At 40.2% G+C, this 24,272-nt stretch overlaps 1 protein-coding gene across 3 annotated transcripts in view; it reads left to right on the top strand.

Moving 5' to 3' along the window:
• The window catches only part of oxsr1b (oxidative stress responsive kinase 1b), a 250,226-nt gene that overhangs the window by 78,873 nt on the left and 147,081 nt on the right, over positions 1 to 24,272 (top strand). For all 3 annotated transcript variants that reach the window (XR_005943301.1, XM_041189580.1, XM_041189579.1), the window contains exons 2-3: positions 858 to 970; positions 19,358 to 19,466. Coding sequence is in view for 2 of the 3 variants with exons in the window: in XM_041189580.1 (XP_041045514.1) it covers positions 858 to 970; positions 19,358 to 19,466 (222 nt within the window). In the remaining variant the exon portion in view is untranslated. The remainder of the gene's footprint in view (positions 1 to 857; positions 971 to 19,357; positions 19,467 to 24,272) is intronic.

The following is a 24,272-nucleotide window of genomic DNA, read 5'->3' as shown; positions in this document are numbered from 1 at the left end:
AAGTTTTAACCCCCATGAGTTGTCTGTTTGAATCCCTTGGACATACGGATTAAAATTCACACGACAGATGAAAAGAATCAACTCCACTGATTATTTTCCCACCACAAAATACAAAGTTCTCATTGAACAAATTTCATTTTTATAAAGCACCTTTTTAATGTAATAAAACATCCCAAAGTGCTTCACAGATGTCAAACAAATTTTACTGAGCCACGTAGAGATATTAGGACAGATCACCAAAAGCTTGGTCAAAGAGATAAATTTCCTCTTGGAGGAGGGAAGGTTTACGGAGCAAATTCTAGAGCCTAGGGCCTGGACAATTGAAGGCATGGCTGCTGTTGGAACAATTAAAATTGGGGATGTGTAAGAGGCTAGAACTAGAGCACAGAAATTGCAGAGGAATAGAGGGCTGAAGGAGGCTACAGAGATGAGAAGGGAATAACTTAGATCCACAATCTTTATCCCTCCTTGTTGCTAAGTCAAAATTCTGGAACTCCCTTAACAGATTGTGGGAGCACTTTCACACATGAACTGCAGCTGTTTAAGTGGGGGCCTACTGCCTCCTTTATAAGGGCATCTAAAGAATGGCAGTGAATGCTACATTTGCCAGTGACATCCATATTCCAAGATTAACCTTCATTATTTTCAATTTAATGTGTTGGCTGCTAATATCTGTAGTGCTTCTTTAGGAGCAGTCAATGTGTCTGGGGGGTTATTCTCTGACCCCCTACCAATATTTTCAGGGAGTATTGCTGTTTTGTTGGAGTATGCCCCTATTCAGAACTTTTGTGAAACCACTGGCTACAATATAAATTTGCAGTGCTTTTTGTTAAGGGTGCTCTTTTTTTTCATTTCAGGCAGTGGAGCTACAGCTGTGGTTCAGGCTGCTTACTGTATTCCGAAGAAGGAGCGAGTTGCAATCAAACGCATTAACCTAGAAAAATGTCAGACCAGCATGGACGAACTCCTGGTAATGCACTGACATACACTTTCACATCAGTAGTACAGGGGAGGCCCGAATAGGATTACACTGGAACATTTGTAAATGTAACTGATTAAAAGCTATATTAATTTATGATTAAAGGACTTCTGAATGTGTAAAATAAAGACACAAAATTCTGGAAATATAATGCTGCACTGTCAGTATCTCGAAAGAAAGTTGGAAACAAGGCTTTCCTTTAGAACCACTAGGGCAATAGGTAACTGATTTCCTAATATGCATTTCTAGAATTTTCTGCTTTTATTTCATGAGTTTGCAAAAGAAACAACAAACTGTAAAACAGATATGGAGTTGTGCAAATAATGAAGAAATTGGGTTTATTGAAATGTTGCTTTACTATTTGAGAGAGGATCAGGTTGGGAAAATAAGAATTCCAGGGAAACATCACTGCAGACTTGAACAAGCCCAGGCAGTTTGTACTGAAATGCTTTGACTATTCATGCCTGCATATGTAGCACAGAAAAACTTTCGGTTTTTAAATTTGTAAAGATTCCAAAATATTGCATGTAAGACTTTTGAAAATTCTTAGGTTCCAGGTGACTTAAATTTAGGCAGAACTTTTTTTAATGTGTTCTTAACATATAAGAGGTATCAGAGGTGACATTTGGAGGGAGAACTAATGCCATCTTAGCCTATTCCTTGTTATGTGATGGAGTATGTGTAAGAGTGCACGTGTTACTCAGCAAATTCTGGGTATGTCTGTTCACTTTGTCCATGGCTAATCTATTGTAGGTGCGAACATATTTTTGAAGGCTGTTCACAATTTGATATATTGCTGAGAAGTTGATCTTAGTGAAGGAAGCCAGACCCATCAGCATCTGTTAAAAAGACCAGCTAAAGATTCGCACTAAAACTAAATACTGAGGATGCTGGAAATTTCTAATAAAACCAGAAAATGCTGGAAATATTCAGGTCAGGCACAGTTATAGAGAGAGACAAAGTTAAGATTTCCAGTTGATGACAATTTCATTAGAACTTAACCACAAGCATGATCCCAAACTTCCAGTCTGCTGTCATTTATCCATTAATGATCTGAAATTGTAAGAGTGTATGTTGACAGAGGCAGAGAATTAAAGTGATCACGCCTCCAGCTAAAGATTATTCTACTGAAGGCATTGGCATCTCTCTTTAATTTCCAACGCTTATGGTCCTACTGTAGATTTCCAACATTTTATTCAGATTTCCATTATTTGCAGCTATCTATTTTTGCTTGTTTTGCACTCTGGCTTGTTGCAAAATGAACTTGAATTGATTGGGCAGATCATCAGAATTCATTCTGAAGGCTTTCTATCCGTGCTCCAATTTTTCAATTTAACTTTGCTCTGTTGTAGCACAATCATCGCCCTTCCTTCCTTTGGTTCTCATCTCAAAATCAGTTGAGACTTCAAAATTGAGGGATATGGACAAAGTAGATAGGGAGCGACTGTTCTGTTGGCGCAAGGGTTGAGAACCAGAGGACACAAATTTAGTGGCTGGCAAAAGAGCCAGAATTGTCATGAATTTTGTTTTACAGATAGGAATGCACTGCCTGAGAGGGTGACTGAGTCAGATTCAAACATGGCCTTCAAAAGAGTTATTTGAAGGGAAAGCATTTGGAGGATTACAGGGAAAAGGTGGGGGTTTGGGACCAGCTGAGCAGCTTTTGCAGAGAGGTGGCATGGACACAACAGGGCAAGTGGCCTCCATCTATGCTGCAACCATTGTGTGATTGAGTTCAAGTTCTACTCCTGGACTTGTGTACACAATCTCTAGGTTACACTTTTAATACAACCATGAGGTAGCGTTGTGTTGATGAAGCATTAAACTCTGGTCTCTTCTTCCTGTTCAGATGGACATAAGTGATCTCCTTTGATTTTTCCCCAAGGATAGCAGGCCTCTAACCTAATGCCATGACCAAAATCTATTCTTCACCAATGCTATTAAAAGCAGGTTGCTCTTTCAGTGCTATTTGTGGGGCTTTTCTTTCTACAAATTGGTTACAATTCTTGTCTACATAATAAGTGACTGCGCTTCAAAACTAACTCGTAGATGCGAGACATTTTAAGATGAAAGCTGCTAAGTAATTACTTGTACGTATTCTCCCTTTCTTCCAAAGGTGCTGACTCGAAATCTGGTTCTGCAGGTGGCAGTTGCACTCCAGAACTGCATTCAAGTAGCCATTATTTTTATATAAAATAAAAACATAAAATGCTTGAAATACTTAAGTCAGGCAGCATCTGCTGAGAGAGAAACAGTTAATGTTTTGATTCGATGACCTTTCATCAGAACTCATGAGAAGTCACCATCTGAAACGTTAGCTGTTTCTCTCTCCACGGATGCTACCAGATCTGCTGAGTGAGTGTTTCTGACATTCTGTTTTTATTTCAGATTTCCAGCATCTGCAGTATTTTACTTTTTTGTTTAGAATCTTTTTCTTTTACCACCTCATACTATTTTCTTTTCATTCCTTGTTATATGAGAGATGTTCAAAGATGGGTCAAGAAAAATCAAATGAATTGAAAGTGATAAGATAGTTGTGGTGTAAAGATGTACTAGTTAGGTAATGCAGGTCATAATATTTCAGCTGCACAATCACCACCCTTATAGTGTATTGTTTATTGAAGTGCTTTCTGCAAGCAAACCCTACCTCCCCCCCCCCTCATAGTTTTTATCTCTTTTTTTTACTTTGGCTCTCACTTTTCTGTGTCTCATTTTCTCTCATTTGTATATCATGCTTTCATCAGTCATGTAATTTAATATCTACCTTCCATCTGACTAAACTGAGCAATCCCTTCCTGGAAGAAAAGGAATCTGGCACTGAAAATCATTGCAGTACATGCAAAATTGCCTGCTGTAAGGTAGCCTTATCCAGTAGTTTACTGGCTCAAATGTCTTTAAACTATGAGCAACTTTGAGTGGACTATAATCCACAATTATCTGAACCCTGAAGATGAGACCTAACCTTCTATCTGGGAGTGATGCCATCATTAGAAGGACAAAATCTGTACATGTGGGTTAAATGTGCTGTGTCTGCACTTGAATTCACACTCTAATGTTGGATTTCAGCATAGTTCATGGTCTGATAATCAATCCAGTCCCTAGTGGAAATATGTCCACACCATAGAATTCTCCATTAGTTTATTGTATCACCTTCCGCATCTGCTATTGCAAATGGAACACAAAATGGGTGCTTACCTGATATTTGGGCGTCATAGGAAATGTTCTCTACTGGGTGTGCGTAGTTACTGTGAAATTAACAAATAAGCTTCTTGAAATCTACCATTTTGACCAAGCTTTGATTATTTCTCCTAACATTCCCTCATGTGGCTCAATGTGGCTAATTTTGTTGGGTAACACAGCTGAGAAGCACCTTAGGACATTTTACTGCATTAGAAATATATAAATACATGTGTCTCCTAGTCAACTGTGAAACAAGTTTGAACTATTAAAAATAAATTTGGGATTAACATCGAGCAGTTCTTTCGGAATACGGTAGTTGAGCCAAAAAAACTCTCCAGCATTTGGAAAAAAAGTTATCTAAGTGGTTGCTTTCATTTATTGCATATATATTGGGAGTAAAAGAGAGACTCGTATTAATATTCCACCTTTCATGACCACAGCACATGCCAAAGTGCTTTACAGCCAATGGAGTATGCTTTTGTAGTGTAGTTGCTGTAGTAATTTATGGCAGCCAATTTTTACACAAGATCGCATAAACAGCAATGTGATGTTAATGTTTTTTGTGATGTTGATTGAGGGATAAATATTGATTAGGACAGCAGGGATGACTTCTAAATGGTGCTGTGGGATATTTTGCATGCACCTGAGAAGACAAGAATTTTAACATCTCATCTGAAAGGTGGCACTTCTGAAAATGTAGTGTTTCCTATGTAAAGCACTGGCGTATCGCCTTTTTGATCTTTGTGCTCAAGCCCTGGAGTTGAAATTGAATCTGCAAACTTTTGACTCAAGACTGCTGAGTCACAGCTGATACAGTGCTGTATTTTACAGTCTAAAGTCTTTAAAAATCTATTAGTTGGAGGAATGTGATGCTACATTGCAAAATGGCACAACCAAAAAAATTTAGTCAAGTTTTCTGGATACCTCTGTATGAGATTTGATCTTTGCATTTTTAGGTTAGGTAATAATCAACTAGTTAGACATTAATCAATATTACTCTCTGTTATAGAGTCATAGTTATGCAGCACAGAAACAGGCCCATCATGTCCATGCTGGCCAGCAAGCAGCTATCTGTTCTAATCCTGTTTCCAGTGCTTGGCCCCTAGCTCTGTATGCTACGGCATTTCAAGTGCTCATCCAAATACTAAAATGTTGTGATGGTTCTTACCTCTACCACACACACCCCACCCCCCAGGCGGCGTGTTCCGGACTCCAGCCACCCTCTGGGTGAAATACTTTTTCCTCAAATCCCCTCTAAACCCTCAGCCCCTTACCTTAAATCTATGCCCACTGGTTATTGACACCTCTGCTAAGGGGAAAAGTTTCTTCCTATCTATCCTATCTATGCCCCTCATTTTTGTATACCTTCATCTGGTCCCCTCAAACTTCTCTGCTCTAAGGAAAACAATCCTAACCTATCCAGTGTCTCTTCATAGCTGAAACGCTCCAGCCCAGGCAACATCCTGGTGAATCTCCTCTGCACCCTCTCCAGTGCAACCAAATCCTTCCTTTGGTGTGGCGGCCAGAACTACACATAATACTCCAGCTGTCACCTAACTAGCGTTTTATACAGCTCCACCATAAACTCCCTGCTGTTATATTCTATGCCTCGGCTAATAAAGGCAATACCCCATAAGCCTCCTTAACCACCTGTGCTGCTCCCTTCAGACATCCATGGACATGTACACCAAAGTCCCTCTGACCCTCTGTAATTCCTAGGGTCCTACCATTCATTGTCTTTTCCCTTGCCATATTAATCTTCCCAAAATGCATCACCTCACACTTCTCAGGAATAAATTCCATTTGCTACTGCTTCCATCTTACCAGACCATCTATATCGCCCTGTAATTGAAGGCTTTTCTCCTCACTATTTACAACACCACTAATTTTCGTGTCACCTGCGAACTTACTGATCATACCTCCTATATTCACGCCTAAATCATTAATGTAGACTACAAACAGCAAGGGTCCCAGCACCGATCCCTGCAGTGCATCACTCGTCACAGGCTTCCAATCGCAATCCAGTCTGTCAGATGGATGTTCAGTGCACATGATGGTTCACCATGCCCACACCCAGCACCACCCCACACCACATGACCGAATGATGACCGTATCCTGAACACTCACCTTGGGCGCGTTGTCCTAACCTGCACTCCAAGGCTTTGTGGTTTGCGTGGACCATGAGGGTGACTTGTCGATGTCAACTTAAACATAGTGCAAGGGACTAGAAGTGCACCTCTCTGTCGTTTTCTTGGCTACCTTTCCCAAGGGGATACTCAAGTTTGTGCAGCATCATAGCACTCATTGAGTTTGAAGTTTGTGCTTGAGTGGTTAACAGTAAAGGAGGAATCGTCGGAGTAATCTCAGGAATTAGTGCTGCTTGAGTGGACACAATTGCTGGACTCCAAGCATGTCAATTGAGCTTAAGCTAGATGGTCTCAAAGGGTGGAGGGGGATGATGACTGAGATACTGCCAGAATTTGTTACCAGTTGATATAGTTTAAGAGAATCAAGGCTTGGGGATCCAAGTGTACAATGATAGGCATTCTTCCATCTAAGGGAGATGATGGGAATGCAACCTCAGAACTTTGGTGAGGTCAGATGAGATCGTCTGCATTTCTTTTGATGTCTAAAGCCAATTCTGGAAAGACAAAAGTCTGCCACAAGTTTCACACATGAATTTGCCCCTTGCTGGTGATGCGGGATGATATCTGCTGACACCTTATTTGCAGGGCTAATGTCTACTTTGGAGCTTCTGAAACCACATGTCATTTGATGAATTAATGCCCACAATGTTGTTGCTATTTGCATGTTTGGGTGCAGTAACATTGTATATTTTCCTAATGTGTAAAACTGATAAGTGTCCTTATGCTTGATGAGACCATGTTGCCTGTTTAGGTACTGGCATGCGATGTTATCTAGAGCTGAGTGGGAAAATTGCTGCAGTTAAAAGTTTACTCCCTCTTCCATGAGTATCCCAGGCTGAATGCAAAGTCACCAACAGTGCCTGGAGTACAGTTTTTAAAAAAAAAATTGTTATTCTGCACTCTACCAACCGGATTTCTGGGCTTGGGTCTGTTTTTTTTGACTGGCGATATCAAACTCTCACCAGTTGTTGCTGTTGACGGCCTGCCCTCGCACTGGTCTCAGCCTCCCACTGTTCTGGAGTACCATCTCCCCTTGGCACTGCTCACCTGACTTGAGTGCTCCTGCATTCTTGAGACTTCAACACCTGTGTGATCACCCTGGAGCTTTGATTGGATGAAAACACAGAACTTGCCTTGCATCTTAGTTAACCAATGTATTTGATTAACTGACACCTCCCATTCCTGGAGCATGCCGGATAAGATTCTCCTTTACCACGAATTTGTGTAGTTTAACTTCTGAAGTACTAAAGAACTATGGCATTCATAACTTGGTCCTGATCTATTGCGACCAAGCTTTTCACCTTGAAAATGCCTCAGCCTCAAACAAACCGGGTATCGCCTCCTCTATATCAGCAATGCAAGGAGAGTAGTCACCATCCTGCTCTTTATGGTTCAGTACCATATTGATCAGTACATTTACCCATTCTGCTATCAGGGTATTTTGCAATATGGACACAGGCATTGCTCCAGGCTCAGAATAAATGGGGAGGAAAAGATTCGGTTTTTGCTTCTCATTACCCTGCTACCTTTTAGTATTGCCAGCGTTACTGATCGTTTGGGGAGTCAGAGTTGCTGTGGCAATATGCACTTTTACATGCATGTTGAGGTCTGGAGCTATAGATAGTGATGGTAGAGGCTCCAATTTTCTTTCATCACGTGGCTGACCAGGAATCTCACCCGCTCTTGCCACCTGCCATTGGCTTGTGTTTGAAGGATTTGCAGGTTGATAATCAATCTGTTTGCCCTTGTTATGAATGTACCTTCCTTGGCCATCATGTCCTGGTGTGGGACTTGAACCTTCTTCTGGTTCAGAGGCAAGGATGCTACCCACAGTGCCACGAGACATCTTCAGTACTGCCAATAGGAATTGCTAATTTTGAGATAAGCCATTGTATTGTTGACAATGTAAGAATGACCATAGACTTGTTGAGATCAAGACTGGCGCTTGTACTTCTATATTTAGTGTTACTATTCTTGGTATTGCTAGTAGATGATGAATTTCTGTTTACCTATCTAACAAGGAAAATTAGAAGGAGGGTCTTGTTTTCCTGTGTGGGATTGCATGGAGTCTCAGCTTTTTGCATGGACTCCTCAATTATTACATGTATAGGAGTCTTGCATATCAATATTGATATGTGACGCTTGCTTGTTTTGAGTCATTTATCATTTCACACTACCCTGTCAGTTTCAACACCTTGGAAATCTCTGATCTAGGCTCACTTACACTACAACATTGTTCAACACTGTCCAGGACAAATCAACCTCCTAGATGAGACCCCCGTCCACTACCTTCAACATCCACTTGCTCCTCCACTAATACACGTTAGCAGCAGTGTGTCCCATGTAATGCAACTCATCAAGCCTCCTTTGACAGCAAATCAATGACCTCTGCCCCCTAGAAGGACCAAGGCAGTAGATGCATGAGAACACTATCACATGCAAGTTCCTTTCCAAGCCCAATGAAATCCTGACTTGTAGCAATATCATTGTTCCTTCTGAATCAAAATCCTGGAATTCCTTAACAGTACCTGCACTAGATGAACTACCACCATTCAGGAAGGTGGCTCACCATCACCTTTGGGCAGCAACTGCTGGCCTTGCCAACAATGCCCATATCTCATGAAAAATAAAAGCAAACCTAAAAGAATAGCTACTTCAAAGCCACAAAAGGCAGACCCTATGTGACTGTTCTCTTCCTTCCCAACATGTCTGCAACCTTTGACATTTTTCACCATACCAACAATGGTTGCCCAGTTGAATGGAACGGTACTCAACTTGTTCCTCTCTTTTCTTAGCCAGAGAATCACCTTCAGTGGTTCTTTTCCTTCTCTCCCCCCTCTTTCCCCCCACCCCCCTTGCACTGTTGCGATTGATACCCTTTCCCCTGCCTCTACTCCTACTCCAGCTATCTCATCTACATGACATTCGATCATTGCCCAACTGACTGAGAGTACAGTTGCCTTGTTCCTTTCTTATTCGTTGTCAGCAAATCACCTGCAGAGGCTTCTCTTTCACCTTCTGCACCATTTCTGCTAGCGTCCATCAAGGATCTATCCTTGGCCCCCAACTATTTCTCATCTTTGTGTTGCCCCATGGCTACATTACCCAAAACCACAGCATCTGGTTTCACGTGTACACTGACAACACACAACTCTACCCCACATCTCTCTTGACCCTTCCACTGTCTCTAAACTGACAAACTGCTTGTCTCTCATCCAATACTAGATTTGCAGAAGTTTCCTCCAACTAAATATCCAGAAGACTGAAGCCATTCTTTGAGGCGGTAACTAGCAGGATAGATAAAGGGGGAGCTAGTAGATGTAACGTTTGGATTTCCAAAAGATGTTCGATAAGATACCATACATAAGGCGACTTAAGATAAGAGCCCATGGTGTTGGGGGGTAGTATATTGGCATGGATAGAGGATTGGCTAAATAATAGAAGACAAAGTTGGGATAATGGGGGCATTTTCAGAATGGCAACCTGTAGAGGGATAATGGGGGCATTTTCAGAATGGCAACCTGTAGAGGGATAATGGGGGCATTTTCAGAATGGCAACCTGTAGAGGGATTATATATTAATGACTTAGATGAGGGAGGTGAATGTACTATCGACAAATTTGCGCATGATACAAAAATGGGTGGGAAGGCAAGTGGTGAGGATGACATAAAGGGATATAGGTTAAGTGAGTGGGCAAAAAAAGTGGCAGATGGAATATAATGTGGGAAAATGTGAGGTTATTAATTTTGGCAGGAAGAATAGAAGAGCTGGATATTATTTAAATGGAGAAGGATTGCAGAAAGCTGCAGCACAGAGATTTGGGAGTCCTTGTGCATGAATCCCAAAAAGCTAACATACAAGTTCAAAAGGGAATAGGGAAGGCAAATGGAAAGTTGGCCTTTATTTGAAAGGGAATGGAGTCTAAAAATAGGGAAGTCTTGCTAAAACTATACAAGGCACTAGCTGGACTACACCTTGGATATTATGAACAGTTTTGGCCCCCTTATCTAAGGAAAGAAATACTGGCATAGGAGGCAGTCCAGAGAAGATTCATTAAATATTCTTGGTATGGAGGGATTTTCTTGAGGGAAGGCCTGTACTCATTGGAATTTGGAAGAATGAGAGGCAACCTTATTGAAACATACAAGATTCTTAGGGGGCTTGACAGGGTAGATGCTGAGAGGTTGTTTCCTCTTGTGGGAGAGTCTAGGACCAGAGGGCATAATCTCACAGTAAGGAGTCGCCCATTTTAAGACATGAGGTTGTTAATCTGACAAATTCTTTATCGTGAAAGGCTGTAGAAACTGGGTCTTTAAGTATAATCAAGGTGGAGATGGACAGATTTTTAATGTAAGGGAATCAAGGGTAATGGAAAAAGGCAGGAAAGTGGAGTTGAGGATAATCAGACCAGCCATGATCTAATTGAATGGCGGAGCAGGCTCGATGGGTCGAGTAGCCTACATGTGCTCCTACTTATGGTCATTGTTTGTTTGTGGTTCCCTAGGCACACACCTCCTCCATTCCACATCTCTCCCTGGCAGCTGTCTGAAACTGAACCAGAGTGTTTGCAACTTTGGTGTCACTTAACATCAGAATTAGGAGCAGGAGTTGACCACACGGCCCATGGAGCCTGCTCTGTCATTCATTGAGAATGCTTGGGCTTCAACAGCATTTTCCCATCTGCTCCCCATATCCGTCAAAATTCCGAGAGACCAAAAATCAATCTGTCCTAGCCTTGAATGTGTTCAACGATCCACAACCCTCTGGGGAGGGAATTCCAAGGATTCACAGCCCTTTGAATGAAGAAACTTCTCATATCTGTCCTAAATGATTGACCCCTTTATCCTGACAGTTTTAAATTCCCTGACCAACAAAAACAATCTATGTCCACCTTATCAAACCCTTTGCAATTTTGCAGATTTCAATGAGATTGCGCCTCATTCGTGTAGTTCACTTAGAGTATCTTCTAAACTCCAGCGAATATAAACCCAATTTACTTGGTGTCTCATCATAGGACAACCCCCTCATCCCAGGGACCAATTCAGTGAACTTTTGTTGTACCAAGCATATCCTTTCTTAAATATGGAGACCGAAACTGAACACACTACCCCGTATATGATTTCATGAAAATCCTGTACAACTGTAGCAAGACTTCTATACTCGTGTACCCCAATCCCCTTGCAATAAATTTCATATTTAACCCCAAGTTGCATTTCTGACTACACACCAATGAAATTATTGAGACCACCTACTTCCATCTCAGAAACATTGCCCAACTTCACCCCGTCTCAGCTCATCTTCTGAAACCCTCCTTTATTACTTCTGGATTTTACTTTTTCAACACGTTCCTGGCCGTCCTATCATCTTCCTTCCACCTTAACTCTGGTGGTTGTGGAATTGGGTTCCATTCACGTATCACTCGTGTGGTCGCTGATCTAGTTTAGCTCCTGGTTAAGCGACACCTTGATTTTTAAAACTTTTTTTTTGTTCTGTCTCATCCTTGTCTTCAGATCCCTTCATGGTGCCTCTCCTCCCTATCTGTGTAAACTCTTGCAGCCCGACAGTCCCCCAGATATCTGCATTCTTCCAATCCGGACCTTTTTCGTATATCCCAAATTTTAATCACTGGGGGCCAGGCTTTCAGTCGTCAAGGTCCTTGAATTCCAAGCTTTTGAATTCCCTCCCAAAATCTCTTCACACGTCTACCTCTCTGCATTTGGGTGCTCCATGAAACCTACTCCTTAGGCCAGGTGACTAAAAACTTGGTTAAGTATTTCCTTGCGTGGTTCAGTGTCAAATTTTGTTTGTTGTTCCTATGAAGTATCTAAGGAACTTTTACTATGTTAAAGGAGCTATATAAATGGAAGTTGTTGTTGTTGCATGCACCAGTGCTAGTAGAAACAAACTAGTCCACAACTTCAACTTGCTAAACCACCACCTCTACCATAATTTATCAGATCACTTGGTCTCCTCTCATTCAATGCAGCTGTGTGATGTAGGAAGACATGTAAGGAGAGAATACCTTTGGAAGAAAAGCAGTCGCATTAGTGTTAACCAGGAATTTTGTTTGGAAGTATGTAGTCGTGTGGAATGGTTTGAAGGAATGCTGAACCTTAAAGCTAAAATAGGGTAAGAAAGTTGGACCATGTTTGGCTAGTATCATTTTTGATCACTGAGACACAATGAAGGAATTCAAGACCTAGAGAGAGTACAGAAAGCTCAGACTAATCTTCCAGTGGGCAAGTCTGGAGAATCATGAATTTTTTCAGTCTTGAGCAAGGGGATTGGGAGAAGACCCTATTAAAAGTATATAAGTTGGTGTAGAAAATATTAATCTAAAAACTCTAAATTCAGTGGCAATTTGCAAAGGAAGGGGGTACATATACTAGCAAAAGCAAAATTGAAAATTGATGCCAGGAAATTCTTGACAGTGGTACATGATGGGATTTAGATTTCAATGTAGTGTAATGGAGGCAAAAATCTGACAATTTCAGTTGGACCCAGTAGGGTCTTTCTGAATGAATAAGCTGAATGGCTTTCCTTATTCATATCAAGCTCGTGATCTTGTTCTTTTGCCAGCACCAGTTCTGTAATTGGAGCTTATCAGCATCTCTCTGAGGGCATTTCCTGTTGGGAGCCAATGCTTCCACCAAAACAATGGGTGGTGTTCTTTTGTAAATTGGTTGTTTGCTGTACTCAGGCCTCAAATAGAAAACCATTTTCCTTTTCTTGCCAATTCAGCCCCTTATCTTCAAATGAAGTATGAGATTTTAATTTGAATTGAAACCTTAGGCATCTCTGCTCATTAAAATTTTCCAGCTCCTAACTGAATCTTGACCAACATTGAGCGGAATGAAAAGTCCCTGCTTCTGTCATAAGGTATTTTGACTTGAATTACTTTGACACCTGTCAAATCCTTAATTTGCTTGTCTCAAAGTAACTAAACACTGAACAAAGATCCTCATTGCATCTGCAGCTTTTCTTATCTTTAAAAAAAATGCTTTAAAGATATGGCAGAGATTGCATTTTGTTTCTTAATGTCAATTTTTCTGGTGTTTTTCTCTTTCTCGATTTTAAGCAATGAGGAAAGGTAATATGCGGCTTCTGAGAGTTATCAGATGAGCAATTGTTCTGTGTCAAAGCTGAATCCTGAAGCAATTACCGCCTTTTTTGTTGAAACCCTTAAGATGCTGACCCATTATATGATACAGGCCCATTGGCACTGGCTATCCTCTGGTAGCTCACCGAAATAGTACTATTTTTTTTTGAAAAAAGCATTTCATACCTGAAGATTAGTACAGACACTGGTATTTAAGCAGCTACTGAGTGAATGTAGACCATAAATTTATGAACTGTTGAGCTAGGTGATGGAGATGAAATGTATATGTCAAAACCAATGAGTGCACTTCATATAATTATGTAGATATTTGAACCTCATGACCATCAGTGCCCCACCCCACCCCTCCCCAAATGCCCTGTGCCTGTAGCAAATGAGTTACGTATTTGGGGTTAAAACATGAAACCCCTCCCCCTACTCTCACATCCAAGGATAGAGAGATTTCAAATCGGGTGGTAGCAGAAGTCACTGCTGGGGGAAAAGAACATCAGCTTATTGGATTGCACTGCTTGGAGTGGACAGAGCATGCAATTATGGATGCTGGTTAACATGGAGGTGGGGATTTTGATTAAGTTTATATTTATAATGTTAACCAGCGTCTTGCATTGAGCTTTGGTTGGGATTTTAGGACATTGTGTCATATGCAGGTTTACTTTATATTTTGGCTATATTGCCACCAACTTTTTAAATATTGACACACAAATTCTTTAATTTTATGTACAAATTGCTGGATGTAACATTCCAAATTCTATTTGAGACCAGCTGTCTAATAGATGCCAGTCAGAACAGCTGCCATCTTATCCTCTGAATTGTGTGTCTCAATTTGATGGTTATTTAGTCAGTGGAGTCTGTAGAGAACATGCATTATGCTTTTCCTATTCATCTCCTATAATTAAAGATCATGCAGGATAGAACTAATTGAGGGAAGCACCATTAATTATTAAGCAGAGCAGCCTGCATGGGAGGAAATATTAGATGTTATAATTGAAGAGCAGGAAGATCAACATATGAGGTTAATGTCTCCACTATGACCATTCCTTGAGTGTTACCTGAGAGACTGATGTGTGAATTATTTGGATTTTATTTTAATATAGAAGTTTGTCTTTTGCTCCTGTTTGTACATATGATTTACACATTTGGCTTCATCTTTGTTTCTGCAATTCAAATCGAAATGTACATGTGCCTAGTTTGTTGAGAGAGAAACTGCCAAAAATAAGCCCAACTTTAATATTGAAAGTGGGACAAATCTGGTGCATAAGCCACCTAAATTTTGGGAAGGGTGCATTCCTAAAAATTACCCAATGACTATCTAATTAAAGTGTATATTGCATGAAGACAGAGTTGGATATGGCTGTAATGGCTCCCACAGCTGCATAGCCTGCTGATATTTACTGCCTGGTCTCCTACTTGAATTTTCACTTGGATTAGGGACCACTAAGTCCTGGTGCTGATGACATCGTACTGTACCTTTTGAGAGGACGAAGGAAAGCAAATAAAGGGCAAAAAAATGTGGACTTGCCACTTGCTGTTGCAGAGTGCATTAATGTGGTATTGTTCTCTGGTGTAAATATTTGAGTTAGCACGATATGACCTGATATGAGGGAAGTCCCAAGAATGTGTTCAGCAACCTGTTCATAAAGCCTCATATTATCCTCTGCCATAAGGAATGTGCTATTGATGGAACACCTCAACCACAGATGTGCAGTGCTCCCACTAAGCAGTTGGGTGTCCTGCAGGCTGAAATTGATATTTGCTTAACTTTTGATGGTGTCACTAAGTGGCGGCACATGGTGTGTTGTCTCTTCAGTGATCTAATTCAAAAATGGCAGAAATTTACCAGCACTTTGAATATATTATATCCCTGTTGTAATTCCAGGAAACACAAGCCAATTTTCATACTGTAAAGTGTCAAATGGCAGTGAGACAAATGTTAATTGAGGGATAAATTTTAACAAGGGGGACAGTGGAACTCCCTGTTCTTTGAATACTGCCATGGGAACTTTTAAGTCCATCTGAGAGCAAATGTGGGCTTGGCTGCCCATCCCATCTGCAAGGTGATATCTTTGACAGTCCTCAGCACCATCTTGACACTGTCAACGCAGTGCAGCCTCAGTACTAAACATGAATGTTGCACTCCCATTACAGGGATCAAATCCAGAATCGTCTGATCTGGGGTGAGAATTGTGCCAGCGGATAACCATACATATATTGCTCTCCAAAAAGTTTTTAAAGCATTGAATCATTTGCATATTTTTTCTTTTGGTAGCGAGCATCTGCTAGAATACTCATAAATGAAATAGACCTCTTTTTCCATTTCCACATTACTGTACTCTCTTCCCTTTTTTGTTTAATTTTTAAACCATTATTAGTACTCCCTGCTTTCCTGTACCCCCCCCCCCCCCCCCCCCCACTCCCAACCCTTCAATTTCTAGTTTAACCTCCTTGTGACAGACTTATCCTTTTCTGTCCTGACCTTTGTTCACGCCTGTCCCAATGGTGCAGTTCTTTTCCGTCCTAATACAGGTGCCAGTGTCCCATGAAATGGAACCCTTCTTTCCCACACCACTCTTTCAGCCACATTCACCATCCTAATCTGTTTATCCTGTACCAGTCTGCAGTTAGCTTGGCCAATAAGACAGAGATTATAACCCTTGGGATCCTAACTTAGGTCCTCTCCATGTAAGGCCTCTTACTTGGCCTTTGCCTATGACATTGTTCCCAACATGGTCCACAACAACTGAATCCTCCCTGCTCTCTTTCCCACCTCCACTCTCTAAGATGCTGTCAAGCTGGTTTGAAGCATTCCTCACCCTGGCACTTAGCATGATACTCTCATCTTCCTTACGAAAGATGTACCTGTCTTCCTAGTTATTGAACCCGGTTGTAATCATATTTTTTACAATGAAGTATTAAATCAGAAAATATAGTAAGTAGACTGAAACTCAAATGCATAAAATACAGTGGTCCGTTTGGTGTCTCTTCAGGTACCATACCCGTAAGAGGGCATTGGCAACCATGTACTTCCCATGTTAATCTTGTTGTAGAGGTGTGGATCATCTTTAGTTCATCCATCTGGTTTGCAAGGTTCTTGAAAAAAGATTGAGTTAGATAAGGAACAACTTCCTTTACCATTGATCTTTCTCATCAGCATCAGACATTCTAAATCTTGATTTTTATTACATGCCTGAGAATTTCCAACTGCCTTTTCCTGATCTTAGTCAGCAGAGTTCTTTTGGCTTCAGGTTTTGCAAACACATCGTTGGTATTTTGACATGTCCAAGATATCTTCATTATTTGCCTCAAAAACCACAACTGTGTCCTCAATTCTTATCTGCATTGTTTCACATGCTCGCTTCCAGGTATCAAAATTGGTATGACATAGTATTCCAGGATTCTCGGCTTTGTTTTCGTGGCTAATTTTGAGTTGATATCTTTTTCATTTTTGAAATGCATCTTTGGCCATTCCAATCCTTCATCTTATTTCTTGGTTGCCCTTTCCGTTTGATGTTAACATAATTCCTAAGTAACAAAACTTGTCTACCTGTTTGACCTTTCCATTCTTCACTGTGATCTTACATTCAGGTCCGATTTTTCTTTTTAGACACTACAAGACACTTGTATTTTTACAATTTATGCTCAGCCCTTCTCACTTTCACTCCCTACACCATCCTAAATCTTTTGCAGGTTTTGTTCAGAGCCATCGGCATATCTTAACATTAAAATTGTAACCTCCAACTAATAACCCAGGAAGGTTTTCACTATACAAATGGAATAAATCTGAGGGAAAGAACATGCCTGTCTGACCACTCTTTTAATCTTAAAATCGCTTAGATCATTCTCAACTTTTACGCTGCATAAAGATTGCTTATCACTCTAAGATCTCTGCCATCAAGTCGAGGGACTCTAACATGCTCATTGGTTCTTCATGTTTCACTTTAATGCCTTACTGTAATTGATAAATCCCAGAAGACTTAAGTAAATCGATATTTATTATGCTCATTACAAAGCCTGGAGCAATTGAATATAAACTCCATTGCACTGTCAGTCTGAGTCACATTACTAAGATCCTTCTTTGAGTGCTGCTGAATGGGCCAGGAGCCCATAAAGCCAGAAATTTCAGCTCTTCAGTGTGGTTTTGTAGAAGGTAGATGAACAAGAAATGTTATCTTTGTTATGCATGCTATCAGAAAGAGCCATAGAGATGAAAAAAAGATATATTCATGAGTTTTATTAATTTATATCGTAAGATCCATTCAGTACTGAATGTAAAAGCCACCTTAACATTTGAATACAACTTATTCAGGTCTTGGCCTTTTTTTGGTATTCATTTTATCAAGAGGTCCACTCAGACACTAACTGATCTTCCTGTTTAAGATGCTGATTGCGGCATCTTTATAAGATTATGTATTTTTATTCATAAGTTTTTAAATGTTCATAATTTCTCATTATTTTACTCTTGGACTTTTTTTTGTCTCAGTTGAGTAAAATAGGAATATTTCTCAGTAATAAAACGACATTTTCACAGTTGTACATTGCATGTTATGGGATAGGAACTTGTTAACCTGAATCAAGAGAAATCCCATAACTCAAGAGCCCTCCATGATGCTGTGATCATGCGTTGTAAGTTTCAGTGAAAGAGTGAACTGAAAGATTACCTTCATCTGGGCATCTCTACCAAGGCTTCTTCTTCCTGTACATTATTACAGGATTAGATCCACTAAAGATCCATCCTTGACCTTTTCTTCTTCATGTTTGTGCTGCCCCTTGTCTACTACAAACGAGATCAGCTTGTACTTGTATATGTACACTGGTGTCCAGCTTTACCTCTTGGCCTCCACATTGATCATTCCAGTGCCTTGATGTCTATTGAATGAGCTACAATTTCTCCCAGCTAAACATTGAGAAGTGCAAATCCACTAACTTTGTTCCTATGACATCTCCAGATTTGACCACTGTTTTCATGGCTGTTCTTTTCATGGCAATCTTTAGTGGACTTGGAACTGCTATCCTCCCAAATCCCACTCACACGTCGCACCTGCCTTCACTGGCCTATGTTGGCTCCTGGCCCTCCAACAATTCAAATTTAAAATTCTCACCCTATGTTGACATTCCTTCATGGACTAATTTCTCTTTATCTCTCTTAATCTCCTCTAGCCCTGCAACCCATCTCTCTTGAACTCTTTGTTCCTTTGACTCCACACATAATGTATTCTGTCTCCCTTCACCCATCAGTAACCATGCCTTCAGTCACCTGGGCCCATGCTGTAGAATTCTTTTGCTGACCCCTTAATCACCTTCCCCTTGTTCAAATACCACCCATTTTTAACCAGTTTTTAAAATCTCTGCTTTCCAAACCCTTCCTAACTTAAGCTCAATTAAATCATCTTAATCTTTTCTGCTCTTGTAAAAATTGTTCCTTGGGTTAGGAAGCATCAGTGGAGAGAGAAAGAATTAGCATTTCAGATTGATGGCCTATCATCAGAAATTCCTCCTTGAGTATAGTTCCAAGAGACTTAAAACTCATTCCGTGGCACTATCTAGTGGTTAGAGCCTGCAACTACAACGTGACAGTTGACAACAGAAATATTAACCTATCAAAATGTTGACAGTGTGACAAAATGGTGACAACCAAAAGTAAGGATTATGGGCAGAAAGTGTGCCCAAGACTAAATGTTTCATAATGTATGGATTTGAATGATCATGTTAACATGGTAAAATATTTTTTATTTTAAGGACCGTAACTTCTGATTTTCAAGTTTGTAAGTTGAAAGGTGTGATTGGAGTAGTAACCTTTTTATTGTTAACATGTGTTCTCGCACGAAGTTCGTAATACCTCAAAGTAGGTGATTTGTTTTTGTATCATTTTTGGGGAGTTGTTTTTTCTTTAGGAAAATATTGTCAATGTCTAATGGAAATCCCATTCTCTCTCAACAGAAAGAAATTCAAGCAATGAGTCAGTGCCATCACCGGAACATTGTGTCATATTACACCTCATTTGTGGTAAAGGATGAACTGTGGTTGGTGATGAAGTTGCTCAGTGGTGGTGAGTGTTTGTTCTAACACTTCTACAGACTGGAAGGCTTTACCTTCAATCTCCTGTCTCTTGTTGAGCTAGACTTATTCAAACTTTGTGACGTTTATTATGACGTACCAGGCAGACCAAATCCATGAGGGAAACTTGGTCATGCTATCACAATGGTTTTGCAATTTGTATGTATTACGAGATGCATGCACTGAATTCAGAAGTAATAAGTCCACCAAGACTTTTAGGTTTTTAAAAATTAAATTAAAATATTTATTAACAAAAGAAAAGATGTTAAGTGCATACATAAGACTAGAAATTACTACTATAATAACTCCTAAAATTCCTAATTAATCTGACCCCCAGTTACAATCACTTAAAAGGCAATGGTCCAAAAATAGATTTTAAACGGACCCAGCAAATTAACACAGTACCCTGGACAGTCAAATTCCAAATGGCTTTTCTGCAGCTTCAGCTTTTAAGACAGCACAAATTATGCACAAATGCTGGAGGCTTCATTAAGGCCTCTACACATTTTTCTGTTAGATTTTAAATGGCCTTCTCACATACAGCCCTTCATTCTCCTTTATATATGTTTCTCTCTTTTAAATGTGTAAATTCTATTGTTTCATATGCCTTTGAAACTATCTTCCCCACAATATAAAAATTTTCATGTTGCCACTATTTATTGTCAGTAACCTTTGGGAAAAATAAACACATTCCTTAGCCTTGCTTATCCGGCTAGTTGCAAACAGACTGAGATCCCTTTGAAATCCAAATCTCTCTTCGTTTATCTAAAAATGCAAATCCTCTTCACGCCTTACATGCTAAGCCAGCATCCATGTTTATTCATTAGCATGTTAAGCACCTAGCTTCTTTTGATGAGTTAAAGCTTGCAATCTACTTGACTCCAAATGTAATTAAATCTCTCACAAACCCAACTATGCTTTCCCCCCATAAATTTACTTTACAATAAACCAGAAAAATATTATGAAAATTATACTTTCATGACAAGTTGGGTTGTTTCAATTGATCGTGTGTTGGAGTAGCACATAGAGAAACCATCCCTGATTGCTGGGATGGAGTGCAGAGAAGAGCTTCCCTAATCCTTGAAGTAATAGAGGAGCCTTCCCCTATTTTTGCTGTAGAAGTCAGCTTTCAGAAATTTTGACTATTTAACTTAAGATCTTAACATTGATAATCAGAAGTCCAAAGTTAAATCCTGCACAAATTCAACCCACAAGAGTGCCTGGGGATTCAAATTACAATATGGCACTTACTTGGCCTAGTCAAAGCTTCAGAGAAATTATTGGCCAAAACCTTGCATTTAGCCTTTAAACAGAGACACTGTGTTGTGCTTTGATATTACTGCCTTGAGCAATATTATGTAATACAATGAATTCACTATAAATGTTCTCTTTATTCACACTGGTGACTAAATTAGCCAGTTAGTCTTTAATTGGCCTCATTTTACTAAATTGAGCATAAGAACATAAGAAGTAGTAGGCTATTTGTCTTTCAAGCCTGCTCTGAAATTCAGTCTTTATCCCATCCTTCATTTTTCTTTTGACTCTTCACCTTCCTTCACTATCCTTGTAGCCCTTAAATTCCCTTGGTACCCGAAAATCTGTTCTGTTTCTTGGATATACATGTCAACTGAGCATCTGCAGTGCTTTGGGCTAGAAAATTCCAAAGATTCACAGTCCACTGAGATGAAAAATTTTTTCACCCAGAGAGTGGTGAGCTTGTGGAATTCACTACCGCAGAAAGCAGTTGAGGCCAAAACATTGAATGTTTTCAAGAAGGAGATAGATATAGCTCTTGGGGTGAAAGGGGTCAAAGGATATGGGGAGAAAGTGGGAGTAGCTTACTGAGTTGGATCATCAGCCATGATAATGAACGTTGGAGCAGGCTCGAAGGGCCGAATGGCCTATTCCTATTTTCTATGTTTCTCTTAAGTGGAGAAATTTCTCCTTGCCTCAGTCCTAAATGGATGACCCCCTATTCTAAGACTCTGATGTTGTGGGGAGCATGTTTTCTTGGCATCTATCCTGTTATGCCCTTTAATTTTGTGTGTTTCAATTAGACTATCTCATTCTTTTAAACTCCAGAGAATATAGGCCTGGTCTACTCAGCCTTTCAGCGTAAGACAATTCCTCTCATCCTGATTTTGTTGCATTTCTTCTAGGGCGAGTATGCCCTTCCTTGGGTAAAGAGACCAAAGCTTCTCTCTCTATTCCAGGTTTGGCCTCACCAGTGCCCTGTACAATTGTAGTTAAAGTTCTTCATTCTATACTCGAATCCCTTTCAAACAAAAGTTTCCACAAGGGTCAGTGCTGGGACCAATTTAGATTGACAGCTTGGCTTGGAATCAGAAACACAGTCTCCAAATTTGAGGATGATTGCAAATTGAGACAAATAGTCAATACTGAGGACTGCACCATTTTACAGGAGGACATATATACCCATTCTGCAAATGTGTTAATTTGTCAAATGAAGTTTAATGCAACATAAGGGAGTACATTTGTTTGGAAGAATGGGGACATCACTTATTACTTGGGAGATACAAGCCTTGGTGTGGTAGAGAACAAAGGGATGTTGGAGTACAAATACACCAATCACTGGAAGTTGTGCCACACATTAGCAAGGCTGTTGAAAAACAAACCAAGAACTAGGCTTTCCTTCTAGAAGGATAAAATTGAAAGATAGAGAAGTTATTTTAAACTTGTATCAAACTGAGTCTGACCACACTTTGACTACTATGTGCAGTTCTGTTCACCAAATTATAAAAAGGATATAAAGGCACTGGAGAGAAGATTTACAAGGGTGATACCAGAAATACTTGGTATCCGTCATCAGGAAAGGATTAACAGATTTCTTGAAAAAAGGCGGCTCAGGGTGACCTAATTATAGTGGTGATCATCAAAGGCAGATCCTCTGCTCGTTTCTCCAGATCCCATGGTCCTGTGCTTTCCTGTTCAAATCGCTCATAAGAGCCTCCCATTTTCAGCTTCCATGAATATTGAGCAATATGACTAGGGAAGAGAATACATGAGATGGTTTCCCGATTACTTTGTGTGCTTAAAGGAAATGAGTCCCCTTCCCAAAGCATCCTCTGCACGTAAGCAACTGTTGTCCCTTGCTGTTCTAGCTCTCTGCCATCACCACTGAAAATTTTCTATTGGTCGTGGCTTGTAACCCTGAGCATGGGACACTGACCTGAATTTAGGGCAAGTAGCAAAAGGACAGGGCTGACTACTTTGTGAAATCTCTAATGATACGAACAAGGAGCAGGAGTAGGCCATTCGGCCCCTCGAACCTGTTCCACCATTCAATAAAATCATGGCTGATCCTATAGTAACCTCAAATCTGCATCCTGCCTACTCCTGATAACCTATCATCCCCTTGCTTACCAAGAATCTGCCTAGCTCTGCCTTAAAAATATTCAAAGACTGCTTTCACCACCTTTTCAGGAAGTATTCCAAATACTCACAACCCTCATAAACAATTTTGCCTCATCTCCGTTTTAAATGGGCGACTCCTTATTTTTAAACTGTGACCCCGAGTTCTAGACTCTCTGACAAGAGGAAATATCCGCTCCACATCAAGATCCTTCAGGATCTTATGTTTCAATCAAGTCAAATCTTACTCTTCTAAACTCCAGCGGGATACAAGCTCAGCCTGTCCAACATTCTTCTCATAAGACAACCTACCCATTCCAGGTGTTAAGATACTCTTAAAACAATACAGTACTTACAATATTGATAAAACTTAGTTTCTAATAGTACCAGTTACTGATTTACCTGTTCATTCTCTGCACAAAAATGGAAATCAAATATTGGAGGCTGAAAGAGCAGAAGGAAAAGCATCTCCTCCCTGACCCTCACTGAACTTCTCACTCAGCGCACTTTACAACTTGCATTAAACCTTACCTAAAGCACCTCTTTTCCCCAATGCACCGAATTCCCACTTTGAACCAAATTCCCAGTTGTATACTCACTCAGGTGAAGTCTCCCTCTCTGTGTGACCTTACTGATCTTCCTACCCTAGGTGACCTAATAGAGGCTTCTAAAATTATGAAGGTTTTGATAGTGTGGAGACGGAGAATGTTTTCTCTTGCCAGGTGGAGCATAGCTGGAGCCATCAATATAAGGTGGTTGCCAAGAAATCCAATAGGGAATTTAGAAGAAACTTCTTTACCCAGAGTGGTGAGAATATGTAACTTGCTACCACAGAGTGGTTGAAGTGAATAGCATAGATGTAGTTAAGAGGAAACAGGATAAGCATTTTGAGAGAGTAGGGAATAGAGAGTCACGGCAATAGATTTAGATAAGGTGTGCTTATCTAGTTTCCCTTTAAATGCATCAATGCTATTTGCCTCAACTATTCCATATAGTAGTAAGTTACACAAGCAAACCACTCCTTGGATAAATAGGTTTCTCCTGAATTTCTGATCGAATTTATCAGTGATTTTTGTCTTATATTTATGACCCCTATTTGTATAGACTGCTCTTAAATACCTCCACTGAGAAAGGAAGACTCTACAAGAAGAATGCACCCTCCATGGCTTGTGAAGGAAGTTGTGTGGTTTCAAATTTAAAGGAAAGGCAGCTCAAGGGATGAGGAACTTCAGTTGCATACACTCAAGAGCTTGGGACTGTTTCTCTTGGAGAAGAGAAGGTTTGATAGAGATACTCAAAATCATGAGGAATCTGGACCCTGTAAATAGAGAGAAATCTTTGCCATTGGTAGAATGATCAAGAACGAGGGCACAGATTTAAGGTCATTGGCAAAAGAAGCAAAGGAGACATGAGAAACTTTTTTTTA

Source organism: Carcharodon carcharias, chromosome 6 (assembly GCF_017639515.1).
Source record: "Carcharodon carcharias isolate sCarCar2 chromosome 6, sCarCar2.pri, whole genome shotgun sequence".
In the NCBI taxonomy this organism is placed as follows: domain Eukaryota; kingdom Metazoa; phylum Chordata; class Chondrichthyes; order Lamniformes; family Lamnidae; genus Carcharodon; species Carcharodon carcharias.
This window is presented reverse-complemented; position numbering and strand designations above follow the sequence as displayed.